We start from the raw sequence: 13,955 nt of genomic DNA, 5'->3' as shown, positions 1-13,955 counted from the left end.
GCTAAACTACACTAATGTTCTAGTAAGTGAAACATAATGCTTCACAACCAGATGAACTGATCTTAAAGCACATCAGATTTTTAATTTCAATTGCTTCATCTAAAGGATCCAACTCAACTGGATAATGTTTACAAGGATAGTACACCCCAATATGACCATTCTGAGGGTGAGTACAAGATGACAGTTTTCATTTTTGAAGAATTGTCCTTGCCGTCCCCCAATCTCTCAAAACCCACTTCACAACTCCCCCCGTTCTGCTGACCTGCCCACCCTGGGTAATCTGAGCCTGTGACGTCATTGGGCCCATTCTTATCCTGTCAATGACCTTTGACCCCCAAGCCTCCCTGTTTTTGATCAGATGAGCAAGAGGCTCATGAGTTCGCTGGCCACAACAAATTCCACCTGCTCAGTCAAAATGACCTTATGTAAATGTGCAAAAGAGCAGCAGGAACACAGAGCATCTTGGGCCATGCGCGGTACAAAAACCTGTCAGCTTCTATACATCCAAACATGTACGCAAGCAGAAAAATTAACAATAAATAAAAAAGAAATATTGTTAATACACAATGCATCAAACAAAAACAAACAGCTTAAACAAATCATAAATTAAGACTATTAATAGACACTGAAATATGTGAAGCAAGACAACCAGTTTCTTGCACTTTTTTCTTGTCCTGTTTTTTTTTTTTTTTTAATTTACAGTTTTGTTGTTGTTGTTGCCATAGAGACTGCATTCCTTCACGGGGTGACGAAACGACTCCCACCTCTTTTCTCTCTCCTTCTGTCATTCACGTTTACGTGACTGTATGTGCTTAGAATAGTACGGGCAAAATCGGCAACAGAGAAGTGTCTGGCACAACTGAAGTCTAGTCGGTCAGTCATCAGAAGCTGGAAGGATAGTGTTCGTTGGTGCTTTCTCAGAGGGCATGCTCATACTGTTTGTTGGTTGTTTATTTTGGAGGGGGTGGGAGTATGATCGGGTGTCGAGTGGGGTCAGATGGACTCTCGTTCAGACGAACATACTGGGACATGCCTCTTCCGCACTTACTTAGTTGTAAACGCACAGCTGGCATATGTACCTTGAGACACACTGTGCCCGTGTCCATTTTCACACCAAGCTGCTAAGGTCTGTGCAACAGGAACAGTTCAGCATCAGCCTGTCCTCTTCGAACAGACTTGTAAAGGACAAATACTTAAAAAAAAAAAAAAAAAAAAAAGCCTTGCTCATGTTTCCTTCCGTCCTTATAATTTTTAAACCAGCAAAATATGATGTTTATCAGTCCATTAAAAGTCTGCATCAGCCTTTCTTCTGAGCAAGGTCTATTTTTCAACATACATATATACATATCAGGACATGAGGTACTTATCCTGGACTATCTTAACATCTCCAATCATGCACTGAGACTCCTGTTGATCTCCCAATGAAAAAGCTTCCACTCATCCTTCATGCAGTATAAAAATTAAGACAGGCATACAGGTCTATTTTAGCTTACATGGCATCAGCATTGTACAAAAACGGTCAGCGTACACAAATGTGGGGGACGAAGGTGATGAATATGCTGGTTACGATGGAAGCAGACTGGACTTCCAGGCCGCGTTGCAGTTCTTTTGGTTTTCACTGTGATGTCCAAGTTCTGACACTCCACAAAATGTAGGATATGACATCACAATGTACTTGAAACATCCAAACAGGAAGTTTGGAGAAAAAAAAAAAAAAAGTTGAACTGGTGAGGCTGCAGAAAAAAAAGCTTTGAGACTGGACTTCGTACACAATATTTAGCTCTTATGGGAGAAAGTCTCTTCATAAAATTGCACAGGAAGGTTATAGTGTTTCTTCACAGTTGGAACCCAGTAGACAATAACGACAAATGGACACAAAGAACTCTGTGGAAATAAGAAAACAAAACACATTAGGAATTTAATTTTTTTTTTAAGATTTTTTTTCTCATTATGATACTTTTAAAGGCTAGACTACAACTTCACATTTATGCCACACATTCACTCATGCATTTCAGGAAAGAATAACATCTCATAAATATAAACTCAGACACTGAACCAGACAATTTGTTCCTTATCTTTTCTTTTTCCCCTTAAGAAAAAACAAAAGGAGAGAACAGGTCAGACCCTCGACACCTGTTCAACAGCAGACACAAGCCAAAAGACATTACTCACACAGAGGCCTGCACTCTTTTAAACACTGCATTCAGCCAGATCATTGACAGTATTAATTCAATTAACAAAGCAGCATTTAGGAACCTAGAGCACAACTAAATGTAGTGCAACAAAGGCTTACTCTTCTGTCCATTGTTGCACCAAATGTAATACAATATGTTTTTCCTCTTTGCCTTTGTCTCTACTATCGTTTTACAGCCTTAAGCTTCTGCAAAGGCCAATATCCATTCTGAACTCACATATTCTCTCAGGGCCTCTAGCTTGAAATAAAGTAAAAAAATGAAGTGGAGGTGATCATTTGAAAGCAGATGTACCCTAGAGCGACCAAATCAAGTCATTAGCACAAATTTTCTCTCTCATTTCCTTCCCAACTACCACTTTCTTCTTTTAAGTTTTGCATACAGTTCATATAAATGACAGTAAAGGGCAGAAGAGCCCTGCAGTTAAAAAAAAAAAAAAAAAAAAAAAAAAAAAAAAATTTTTGCTTGCCACTTAAAACCCACTCAAACAGAAGCCCAAAGAGACTGGAAGGGGGCAAAGCCAAATCCATTCCTCCATCGATCCCAGGGCCGGCTGGGTGTAGATTCTACAGAGCTGCTTTTGAAGACAAAATGTTCGGTGAACCATGGCTCTTCATCTAAGCAGCATGAAGCTGACGGTGAATGAACACAGCTTAGACTAATGACCTCCCTCCACTCCCACACCCGCCAAACACAAGTCTGGCATAAACACACGCGCGTATGTGCAGCTCACACTCTTAGACACGCGCAGCAACATACAAGCTTAGTTTTTACCACAATTGAGGTTTTTCCATTGATTTCGATTGATTTTATACTAAGCTAATAATATTTTCTGTCTCAAAGCTGTCCTTGTATTTTAAAGAAAACTTTTAACCTTATTTCCTTTGCTATCATTAAAAAAAATCAAAAAAAAAAAAAAAAAAAAAAAAAAAAGGCATCACACAGGTGGACCAAGCGGTAACCTCCTGCTCTCTCTCTTGAAGCCAACATGGAAGTGACTAAAACTGCAACTCATCTAGAGGCTGGCTGCAAAACGTAGTCAATCCCATAGACTCCCCATGTTAAAATGCCCAATTTTAAGCCTTAAAGCTTTGCATAATTAAGGGTGTGGCCACTTGAATGACAGGTGGATTGCTGCTGCTGACACTGCGGTCGCACTAGGTGGGCGTGGCTTCAGCAACAAGCTCCCGCCTTTTTGCCCATTTTCGATTATCTGGGAGTGAAGCGTGGTGATGCACTGCCAAGATGGCGACGGCTGCCTCTGCCCACTTTGAACTTCAAAATCGCTCTTCAGAAAACCACAGGTGACGTCACGGACACTACATCCCTGTTTTTATACAGTCTAAGAGGTGGACTGAATATAATGGTTCACATCTCCTTTAACTAAACTGTCTGATTATACATTATTTTAATTTCTGTTGTTGCCGTTCACCAGGATAAAAAAACACTTTATCATTCTGTTGATCATGTACAAAATGTTTTTATTTGTAAAGCACTTGAAGAAACCTACAAATATTGCAATGTTTGAGAGGGGGGAGGGGGGTGTTCTAATTTAAAAGATGAGTACTGAGTTGTAGTAGCATGTACTGTGGTACTTCAAAAAAATTAAAATAAAAATCATAAAATATAGAAGCTACTTTGCCTGCACTTTGCCTTTAAGAAAATTAAAATAAAAATTAAATAAAGAAAAAAAATCATCACTATTTTCACAGAAATATTAAACAGCAAAACCATTTTCAATACTGATAATTGTAAGAAATGATTTTGGAGCATTAAATCGGCATATGAGAATGATTTGTGTTGGATCATGTGACACTGAAGACTTGAATAATGGCTGCTGAATATTTTTTTTTCTAATGTTTTATTGCATTTTTGATTAAAATAAATGCAGCCTTCATGACCATACAAGACTTTACAAAAACAATTTTTTAAATATCTTACCAACCCCCAAACCTTTGAATGGTAGTGTATACTTAATTACTTCATGAAGATTTCCCAAATTTATTATTTTTATTTAAAGTTAAAGCTGTCAGACCTGACAAACTAGGACATAAACACTTCTTTCTATGTGATAATCTCAAAACAGTTAACTATTGGCTGATATTTTGATTACCATTGTTTTTTTTTTTTTTGAATACCATACTATTTTATTATTATTTTTCTAATATTTTAAGATTATGACCTTAATTTTTAGAGTCTGACTGAAAGAATCCCACATCATGAACCCTCTATACAAAGTGCGAAAGACTGAGGCTATTTGTTGTTAGCCATCTTTGAGAAAAAAAAAAAAGATAAATAACTGTACATATAGATATGTAGTTTGTTATTCTATCTGTTCTGATATAATGCAATACTTCAGCAAAGGACATCCCTGAACCTTTGCAGAGTTCAACAGCACATTTGTACAAGAAATGGTTCCACAGAGAGAGGGAAAAGATAAGAGATAAAGAGAGCAGTGTGTCTGTACATAGGAAAGGGAGGATTTCTGTAACCAGATGAATTCCCATGGAAGAAAGATAGCAGGAGCTTGAGTGTGAGAAAACACAGCCAGTTGGAGAGAAAGAAAGAGCAAGATTGAAAATCTTTGTTTACCCTCCCTTATCCAGTCCTCCCCCTCTCCCCTCATCTCGGTCTTCTCTCTCCTCCCACTCCTCTGGCCAGCAGTGAGGCTCCTCATTGTTAATAGGGAGGAAGCTTGCTTGGAACACTTCATGGACTTTTAAATGCATAGGAATGGCTCAGTGAACAAAGGAAGGACCACCACTTTGAAATGAACTGCCCTGTCAAGGTGGGCAGCATTTCACACGTACACGGTCACAGAGACTTTAAAAGTGAAGCTAAATGACCAGTGCCATAGGCTGAGGAATGGAATGAGTGTGGAGGACTGCCTTGGTTTTTGTTTTTCAGTGAGGAGGAAGTTAAATTGGTGCTCATTTTATTTAGTCTACCGTCCTGGAGTTTGATTCACTTTATCAGTATTTATGGGTTATTCTGTTCTCGCTACAGTCAGACTGATTACCTGCCATGAAGGGAGAGGAGAAATGAAAGTATAAAATATTAATTTCATTCTACCTGGCAGAGATGAATCTTTCTATTGTTAAGTGCTTCCACTCTAAAAAATAATTCCATTTCTTTCTCTTCTTTTTTTTTCAACAATGGATCTTTGAAAATATTCTCATTAAATAAGAATGAAAATATTGTTGATATGTTCTCTAATTTCCCACAGTTTCTCTCACAGAATATAAATGCATCCAGATTGATTTTTGCTTTGCTCTGAAACTCAGTTTGAATCACAAGGATTTCAGCACAATGCAAAACACGGTGAGTGACGATAAAGACGATAAAGTTTTTTTAATGGAAAACAACAGCTATGACTCATCTGAATTACCTCATCTCATTTACTTATGCATGTTTAACTCTAAAGTTAAGCAATATATATGAGTCAAGCCAAAAGATCTTGACTAGAAATCAAGCGAATCAGCAAAAAGTGTGGGTTTTACACTGATCTCTGAACTTTTACTACAGCTACGATCTTTTGAATTCAGTTTTGTTTCACCAGACACATTTCAAATACGTTTGTCTATTTCACCATCACTTCATTAATGAATAACCAATCCCAGTAGATACATCTTACAGTTAAATCATATAAATGCTTTAGTCTGACTTAAATTGTATTAGTAATTTTTTGTCTACATATAATTTTTTTAATGTACTTAATGCAAGTATAGGTCTGCTTCATCCATCATGAACGCATTTCATGACAAATTCATGATATTTGCCAGTCGATTATTCAAATCTGTGCAACCAACTTAAAGCCATTGTTGAACAAATTCACTGAACAACTGTCTGATGCACAATGTATGTAATCATTCAAATATTTGATTATGCATTGCAGCATATATACTCAGACAGATGAAGACTGAAGCTGAACAATGCAAAAGCCTACTGCAAACATACTGCAAAGGTACTAAACTGTTAGCACTAGCATGCTCAATGTCGTCAACACACTGCTCATCCAAATATAACACACCTCACCATTTCTTTCTCTGAACCCTCCCTCCTTCCCTTATTTGCCCTACCTCTCTTTCCTCTTTCCTCCACCCTTAGACAAATTTCCCCCTCAGGAACAATAAAAGTCTTCTATTCTGCTTCAATTACCCTCGGTGCAACGCCCCTTCCTGCACACTCATAACTCATTCAGCCCTACCGCAAGCCGCCTCCTCACAACAGAGACACACAAACATGCAGTTTTACTCCAGATCGAAATTTTAGATGTGAAAATGTGCATGTGCCCACACACACACACTGAAATTCAGGTGTAGCCTAGGATCTTTCTCTGGTAGGGGGAGCTTGAATCTCCAGCTCAAAGACCAAAGCTTTGAATTCTCTCAAGCAACAATTTCTTTTTTTTTTTTCTCTCCCCCACAGTCTGGAGACTGATCAGATACAGCAGAGTATCCGTATCAGCTGGACCAGACAGAGCATGCACACACACACACACTGCATCGCTGGGCATATCACTGCTGAGAGGGAGATACTGGAAAGCCTAATTCCCTTTTCCAATGCAGTCCTGCTGTGACCGAAGCTCCTGGAGACTGAGCAAGGCTCAATGCTTAATAGCCACTATTTTTATGGACCATCACGAGACGTGACATCTGTAGCAACCTATTATAAAACATACATTAATGCACCAGCTTTGAAAGTTATCGATTAATGCGAAATGTTGAGATTAGAACACCTACACACAACAGAACACGGTGTACACACAACAGAAGAATCTCCTCACAGAAACAAAGACGGAAAACAGCAAAGAGACAATCAGTCAAGGAATGAGAAAGAACACAAAAAGCACTGGGAAACTGATAGACTGAAAAGAAAGATATTTGATTTTGCATTTGAGCCATGTTGATCTGGCTGATATTCATAGCATGCTGGCTTGCCGTTTCTCTGCTTCCTAAGACAATTTAATTGTTCTGTCAATACTCAATTTGCCACTGATTTTAATAAGGTTCTTTGTCAATGTATGCATGAGGCAGATCATGAGGGATAAATGAAATCTATATCCAAATGCAGTGTGCATATGAACACAAAGAGCCATGTAAAATTGTACACAGGAATTTTTCAATGTGTCAGTATACTAAAAATTCCAGTGTTGTGGTTTCCATACACGGAACCCTCTTTATAATTACAGTTAAAAACGTTCCAGGAAAACAAACAATTAGCAAATATAATCTGAAACAGGTTTAAGACCTCAACTAACATGGGCTGGGTCAGTCTCATTCCTCTGAAATTCCCTCGTGTTCCAAAGAAAAATTCTCTTAAAATGTACTTCGGTCTTTTGACCGTGCAAACATAAGCTCATACAGTCACTTGTAGACAGAAGGTAAACAACAGTGTGATTTTCTGGATAAATGTCCACCATAAAATGAAAATGAAACTGAGACAGATTCTAATACATAAAATGCTCAAATATACAGACAGGGTTATAGAAATTCTTGCTTATACCAATAAGCTAATAATCACATGTTAAGGCTGACAAATGATAACTGATAAATAGCACATATTAAAATTCTATACTATTTTATCTAAATTGTTTTATTTTAAATGAATTTAGAAGTGCCATTTCATTTTAAACAAATTTAGACATCACACCTTTATGATGTACAGTATGAAAATGGGATGTTCTGCCTAGATTTCAACATTTGATAAAGATAATTTTTAACAGTGTTAATAAATAATTTTTAAAAGGTTAACTTTAAGAGAAATACTGTAGATTAAAAAAAACAAACAAACTATAATATCATTAGATTACTGATGTGGTACTACCATTTATTGCAACCCCATTCTATAATAGGAAAAAAACATAACATGCCTGGTGATTCTTTTTTTATACTGCATGACTTACCTCATAGGACAGTAGAGTCACTCAGGGGAGAAGAGGCGTGCTTCAGGCTGGAAGGTGTTTCCAGGTGCTGACGAAGGCAGTGGGGATTAAGGAATATGGTACAGTAGTGATGCTGTTCCAGGCATCCAGCGTGGGGTCGTAACAGTCCAGGGTTTTGCAGCGCTGAGTACCAAAGTAGCCACCCACCACGTAAAGTTTGTTTCCAGAGGCCACCGCTTGGCAGCTCATTCGTTTGGCTGTAACATCTCCAACTTTAGTCCACTGATAAGATTCACTGCTGAATTTGTAGGCAGAGCAAGCGGAGAACTCAGTGTCGCCTCCCATTACAAAGATCTGGTTGCCGAGAACAGCAGCTGCAGTGTAGCGCCACGGCTGTGGACAGGACGCTGGGACTGTCCAGCGATTTTCTGAGGGATCGTAGCACTGAACTTTGGGTAGCTTGTCGTGGGCCACACTCGTCCCTCCGAAGGCGAATAGCTTCAGCTTTACGCTGACGACAGCGGCATTGCTAACTCCTTCTCGCAGCGGTGCCACCATGCTCCACTTGTTAGCAACTGGGTCAAACTGCTCAACCTGCTTCAAGGACACAGATGGTGATGCAGGCAGGCAGCCAGTGGCAGCAGTGTGACCTCCAACGACATAGAGGCAGTGGCGTAACTCAGCGGAACCATGACCGAAACGTGCTATTAGCATCGGAGCTGCTTTGGACCATTCCTCATGTAACGTATCATACACCCAAACGTCCTTAGACACACCATTCTCTGAGCCACGGCCCCCTGTCACGTACACTTTGCAGCCAATGGCACAGGCGCTGAACTCCTTGCGTGGACTGGGGATGTCTGCCTTTGGAATGATCTCTTTGGCCTTCTGGTCCACCAGGTAGAGCTTGTCACACATAAACGTGGGGCCACCCAACAGGAAAAGGGCATGACTGGTCTTGCGTGGCCGGGCGCAAGGACTATTGACGACGCCGTCATTTTGCAAGATGCGCAGTTTGCAGCGGATGGCTTCATCCACCAGCTCTTTGCTTTTAGCCTGTGCGATGATGAGCTCCTCCGTAGAGACATTCTCCATGAGGAAGATTGCAGGCAGGAGAGCCAGACGCACAGTACGGAGCAGCTCAGGAAGGTGACAGTGCCTTCTCTCAAGGTCGTAGTTCACCCAGTTAAGTGCCGACTCGTAGACTAGACGCTCGTCCTCGGTTTCGAGCTCTTCGTGTGCCAACAGTTGCACCAGCATGTCCTTGGGCAGCTGGAGAAACTCTTCAGTCTTGCAAATAGCAGGGAAGTTACTGAGGCACATGCCCCAGGACAGCTGGAACAGCTGGGTGCACTGGTGAGCATCCGAGAGCATCAGCATGCCCAGGCAGTTGGATGGGTGAAGGTTCTTCTCAAGGAACTCGGCACAGGCATCCCGGATGTCCTGAAACTCCAGCATGTCACCGGCCTCAAGGAGAGACTCTGCATTCTCCTCGTTTATTATCACTCTTGATGAGTACGCATAGTCCAGAAGGAGCTCCAATACCTAGACAATGCAATACAATGCAATGATTAAATGCAAAAGTTAACCTAAATAAAGTGACAAGGTCTAATTTTTGCAGTCAAACTGCAATACAAGTTACTTGAAAACCATGAAACTATTGATTTGCAAATGCCTGATAGTTGCACAGTACATTGGAGTAGCTTACAATAACAGAAAATTGATTTCTGCCATCATTTACTCATCCTCATGTCATTAAAAACCTTTATTTAACACAAAATATGATATTTTGAATAGTTTTTGTTTTGTCCTACAAGCAGAAAAAAAAGAGAGAGATTTTTCAAAACATCTTTTGTATTCCACAGAACAAAGTCACACAGGTTTGGAATATATATATATATATATAAATACACAAAAAAAAAAAAAAAAAAAAAAAAGAACTCTCTGTGGCATGCTCTTTGACTACTTTACAAATTCAAGCACTTCAACAATACCTCTGGATGAATGGAGTCCCTGAAGTCCACTTCACTGTCCTGACTCTCTCTCAGCCCTCCACTGAACATTGCTTCAAAGTAGCGGCTGCAGGCAGCCAGCACAGCCCTGTGGCACGGGAAAGAGCGGTTTCCCGCGTGGAGCAGAACATCGGTGAAGAGTCTTTGCTGACGAAGAGCATTAAGGTGCATTAGCACACTGTCGGCATACGAGGACTTGTGGAACAGGAAGAAGTTCATAGAGCCCGTGCTGGCACGAGACTTGCGGTTCTCGTGGACGCAGACCGACATTTTCATTGAATCCTGAAAAAAAAAAGAAAAAAAAAATGTTCTGTTGACAAAAGACGCAAGAATAAAAACAGATCACAAATACCTTTTACAGAGAATGTGTGCTAACCTTTTGAGACAATTAAAATTCACACCGAAGATGAAAGAAAACGTGAAAGATTTTGATAACACGTGTCCCAAGTGAGAACTGGGTCTTGAATAGCCTCTGTTGTCTGTTGCAGGAGTTGACTGACATTGTTTTGAACATTGATATGATCAGTATCAGCAAAACCTACAAAGAGCATGCCAAACCTCAATATGAAGGCAGTTGATGACATAATTCTGCAACATAAAAACCCACTGGAAGCCTCTCTGATGTCTAGCCTACTGGAATGTGAATAAATGCAAGGGAGTCTAATCATTACCAGGTGTTCAAAGTTGGACGGATAAGGAGGGGAAAACTGAAGGGAAAAAACCTTTCAGAAGTAAACACCCCTGCCTGAAATTCACTGAGGAAACCCCACCAAAGAGTTGAGAACCAGGCACAGAGTCAAGAGTAAGTGTGTCAGTGTCACCGGCTGCCATCTGGTCGCCTATATGGTGCACATTCAAATCCAATCATTCTGAATTTCCATGTAACCGATACACACCCCCGGTCCCTGCCGGCTGTCAACATCCCTCCGGGGAGAATTTAATTGTGTTTCCGCTAATGTTGTGCAGAGGCAAAATGTAGTTCTGAACTGGGCTAAATACATTAAGGACACAGAAGCAATGGTGATGTATCACACCTGATACAGTCCAATAATCCATTTAAATTGGCCACAGCTGTGAAGTACAAGAGCCAGAAACCCTGTGCTGACATTGGCCATTAATTATTTTGCAACACAGCACTGAAAAATAGCAATGTTATGCGAATGACTGTATGCATAAATCATAAACAATCAGTTAATAGCTTACAATAAAAAGATACAAAGGGTTTAATGCCAATTTGCAATCATATCCTATTACAAGTAGGCTCTATAAAAAAGTGCTTTTCAAACACCATTTATTTCTATGCCAACAGTTGTTATACAAATCTGATTTTGAATGATGATGACAGATCAACATTCTCATGACAATGTCATAGGTGCACTGACTTGCACACATCACTATTTTGATAATATTTCTATCATTAAAATTGTATTAAAAATTAAATGACAACAACAATAATTATTTAATGCTTTAAATGTATATTATAATTTTTATTTTTAATGTTTAAAAATATTTTTACACTCGAATCTAAACAACTTTAATTTGAAATATCCAATGAAATATGTCCTTGAAAACACAGGGTAACTAAAGAACCCATGTGCATTTGCATGTATTAAAACATAGACCGCATGTATTACCTGTTCAGGAGCAATGATGACTTCAGTTCCTTCTGCTTTGGCCCACAAACATGCCACAACGCGACGCGTACAGAGTCACAATACTGGCGGCGCTGGACGCTCTGGTAACAGCGTCTGATGTCGCGTGGATAAACCACAAAATAAACAAATAAAGAGCAATTGAATCCACTTGCTTTTAACGTAAGCAACAAGCCTAGAAATGCAGTTTGGTCTATTTTGCTGAGGTGCACAGAAAACTACTTGAGTTGCTCTATCTTTGTGACTACGGTGCATAAATACATTCGCTCGTATCGTCACACAACAGCTCCGCCGCGCGCGTGCAGGTCTCAGTAGTGAACAGCTGACGGGTGTGAACAGCTTTTAGAGGAGGAGGAGAGAGAGGCGGAGCGCTGCTGCTGTTTAGGAGAATCTGGGAGGAGATAGACTGATGAACTGGCGTGAAAAGAGATAAGAAGATTGTGGTGGGGCTCATTAATAGAGTAATTAAAGGGACTTTTATTAGGCTGCCTGCATATCACCAAGGGGTTTATGTGTATGAAAGTGTTAAAAGTCTCTGTATACACTGATGTATACTGCATCCTCATTAAACAAGCTACAGGTAACGTTAGTTCAAAATACATTGGCTAGAGTGCTTACCAGGTCAAGAAAATATGATCATATTACCCCAATTTTACTCTGCACTGGCTACCTATTAAGCTTCGTATCAGTTACAAAATATTATTCCTTACCTATAAGGCCCTTAAAGGCACAGTATGTAAGATTTTTTTTATTCAAATATCCAAAAACCACTAGAACAGTGTTATATATTTTGCTGACTTGTGTACTTACATTGTCTCAAATGTTTTGGAAGAATGTTTAAATCCAGAGAAATAAGCAATTTTAACTAGTGACACGGACCGTATCCATTATCATTGTGTCACCTGCCAATGACGTCATAACCCCTCGATTTCCGAATATGCTTTAATATGTTGTGCGTTTTAATAGACCGGAATGACGACTGCACAGAGTAGCATTATAACAGAACTTTCAATGTATCTGGTATGATAAAACAGCGCGGATTTTTCCCCCCACATATGAACGACCGGAAGGAGCGGAAGTGGTCTACTGTGGCATAATAAAAGCTCCGCTGCTTTCGAGCTGTGTGTCAGTGGCCTCGTTTTGCTTCGACAGCTTTCAGCCTCACCCTGCTTCGTCCTACTATGTTAATAAATCATTAGCTCATTTATGAACATGACTTCTGCCCGAGTCCCGTCAGATTGCATTGGCTGAGGGGATGAAGACGACAACTCCCATGATTCAAGTCAAGGTGTCATCAAACTAGGACACCTGGTTTGATTATTTTGAATAATTATTTTGAAAAAATTACATATTTTGCCTTTAATGGTTTAGCTCCTGCGTACCTAGTCTTATACCACGCTACCTGTGAGGTCGCAAAACGCTGGACTTTTGGTAGTTACTAGGATAGCAAAGTCCACTAAAGGAGGTAGAGCTTTTTCGCATTTGGATCCCAAACTCTGGAATAACCATTTCTGATAATGTTCAGGGTTCAGACACACTCTCTGTTTAAATCTAGATTAAAGACACATCTCTTTGGCTAAGCATTCAAATAATGCATCTCATAATCTTGTACTGCAGTTATATCTGATCAAATGCACATTATAATTCCTTAGCCTGTGTTAAACAAATAAATTTTGCTTGGTTGGAACAGCTATGCTAATTATGTGTCTATTTGTTTCTCTGTTTCTGCCACGGGATTGACATCCTGTGATAACTAGGATTTACACAAGCTTCAGTCTGGATCCAGAACACTTGAGAAGAGAGGATGCAAACCCCTCAGATGATGCCAACCCTGAAACAACATACAGAACTGACAAATTTTGCTACAAGTTTGATTGCAACATATAGTGTTCATCGTCTGTTTGTCTACGTTTTCGATTTTTCCGTACATTTCTGCCATGTGTACATTAACTGACAGTCACCAGACTCACCACTGATAAGATACTACTAAATATTGTAGAAACTTAATTTTCTGTGAAGTTGCTTTGCAACGATTTATCGTGAAAAGCGCTAACGTTATATAAATAAACTTGTATTTACTTGGCATATGACTGACCTTTTAGGAAGCGCTGCTTTAAGAGTCATTCTACTCAACAGCAACTTCAGTGGCGATGCTGTGCATTCAAGTGAAAGTCATTTTAAATTTTAGTCTAAATTGTACTACGAGTTCAGCCTA

The 13,955-nt window shown here is 39.7% G+C and overlaps 1 protein-coding gene across 3 annotated transcripts; it reads right to left on the bottom strand.

Moving 5' to 3' along the window:
• Positions 1 to 1,313: 1,313 nt before the first annotated feature.
• Positions 1,314 to 13,955, bottom strand: LOC109069531 (ectoderm-neural cortex protein 1-like). Of its 3 annotated transcripts, XM_042756354.1 has the most exons (5): positions 13,836 to 13,955; positions 11,723 to 11,836; positions 10,071 to 10,370; positions 8,098 to 9,621; positions 1,314 to 1,884 (listed from the first exon to the last, which is right to left on the bottom strand). In XM_042756354.1, exons 3-4 carry the CDS (start codon positions 10,362 to 10,364, stop codon positions 8,140 to 8,142), a joined length of 1,776 nt encoding a protein of 591 aa, XP_042612288.1. In that variant the 5' UTR covers positions 10,365 to 10,370; positions 11,723 to 11,836; positions 13,836 to 13,955; the 3' UTR covers positions 1,314 to 1,884; positions 8,098 to 8,139. The 3 variants fall into 3 exon arrangements, with proteins under 3 accessions (XP_042612288.1, XP_042612287.1, XP_042612289.1); XM_042756353.1 differs by lacking the exon at positions 13,836 to 13,955 and having other exon boundaries at positions 11,723 to 12,082; XM_042756355.1 differs by lacking the exons at positions 11,723 to 11,836; positions 13,836 to 13,955 and adding an exon at positions 10,465 to 11,449.

The sequence above is a fragment of the Cyprinus carpio genome, chromosome A5, assembly GCF_018340385.1.
Source record: "Cyprinus carpio isolate SPL01 chromosome A5, ASM1834038v1, whole genome shotgun sequence".
Classification (NCBI taxonomy): domain Eukaryota; kingdom Metazoa; phylum Chordata; class Actinopteri; order Cypriniformes; family Cyprinidae; genus Cyprinus; species Cyprinus carpio.
Note: the sequence above shows the minus strand (reverse complement) of the source record. Positions and strands in the feature narration are given on the sequence as shown.

Coding starts and splice junctions, on each gene's coding strand:
- LOC109069531 (XM_042756354.1), bottom strand. CDS start 10,364: ATGAAAATGTCGGTCTGCGTCCACGAGAACCGCAAGTCTCGTGCCAGC. Junction 9,622..10,070: donor GGGACTCCATTCATCCAGAG/GTATTGTTGAAG, acceptor TGCATTGTCTAG/GTATTGGAGCTCCTTCTGGA.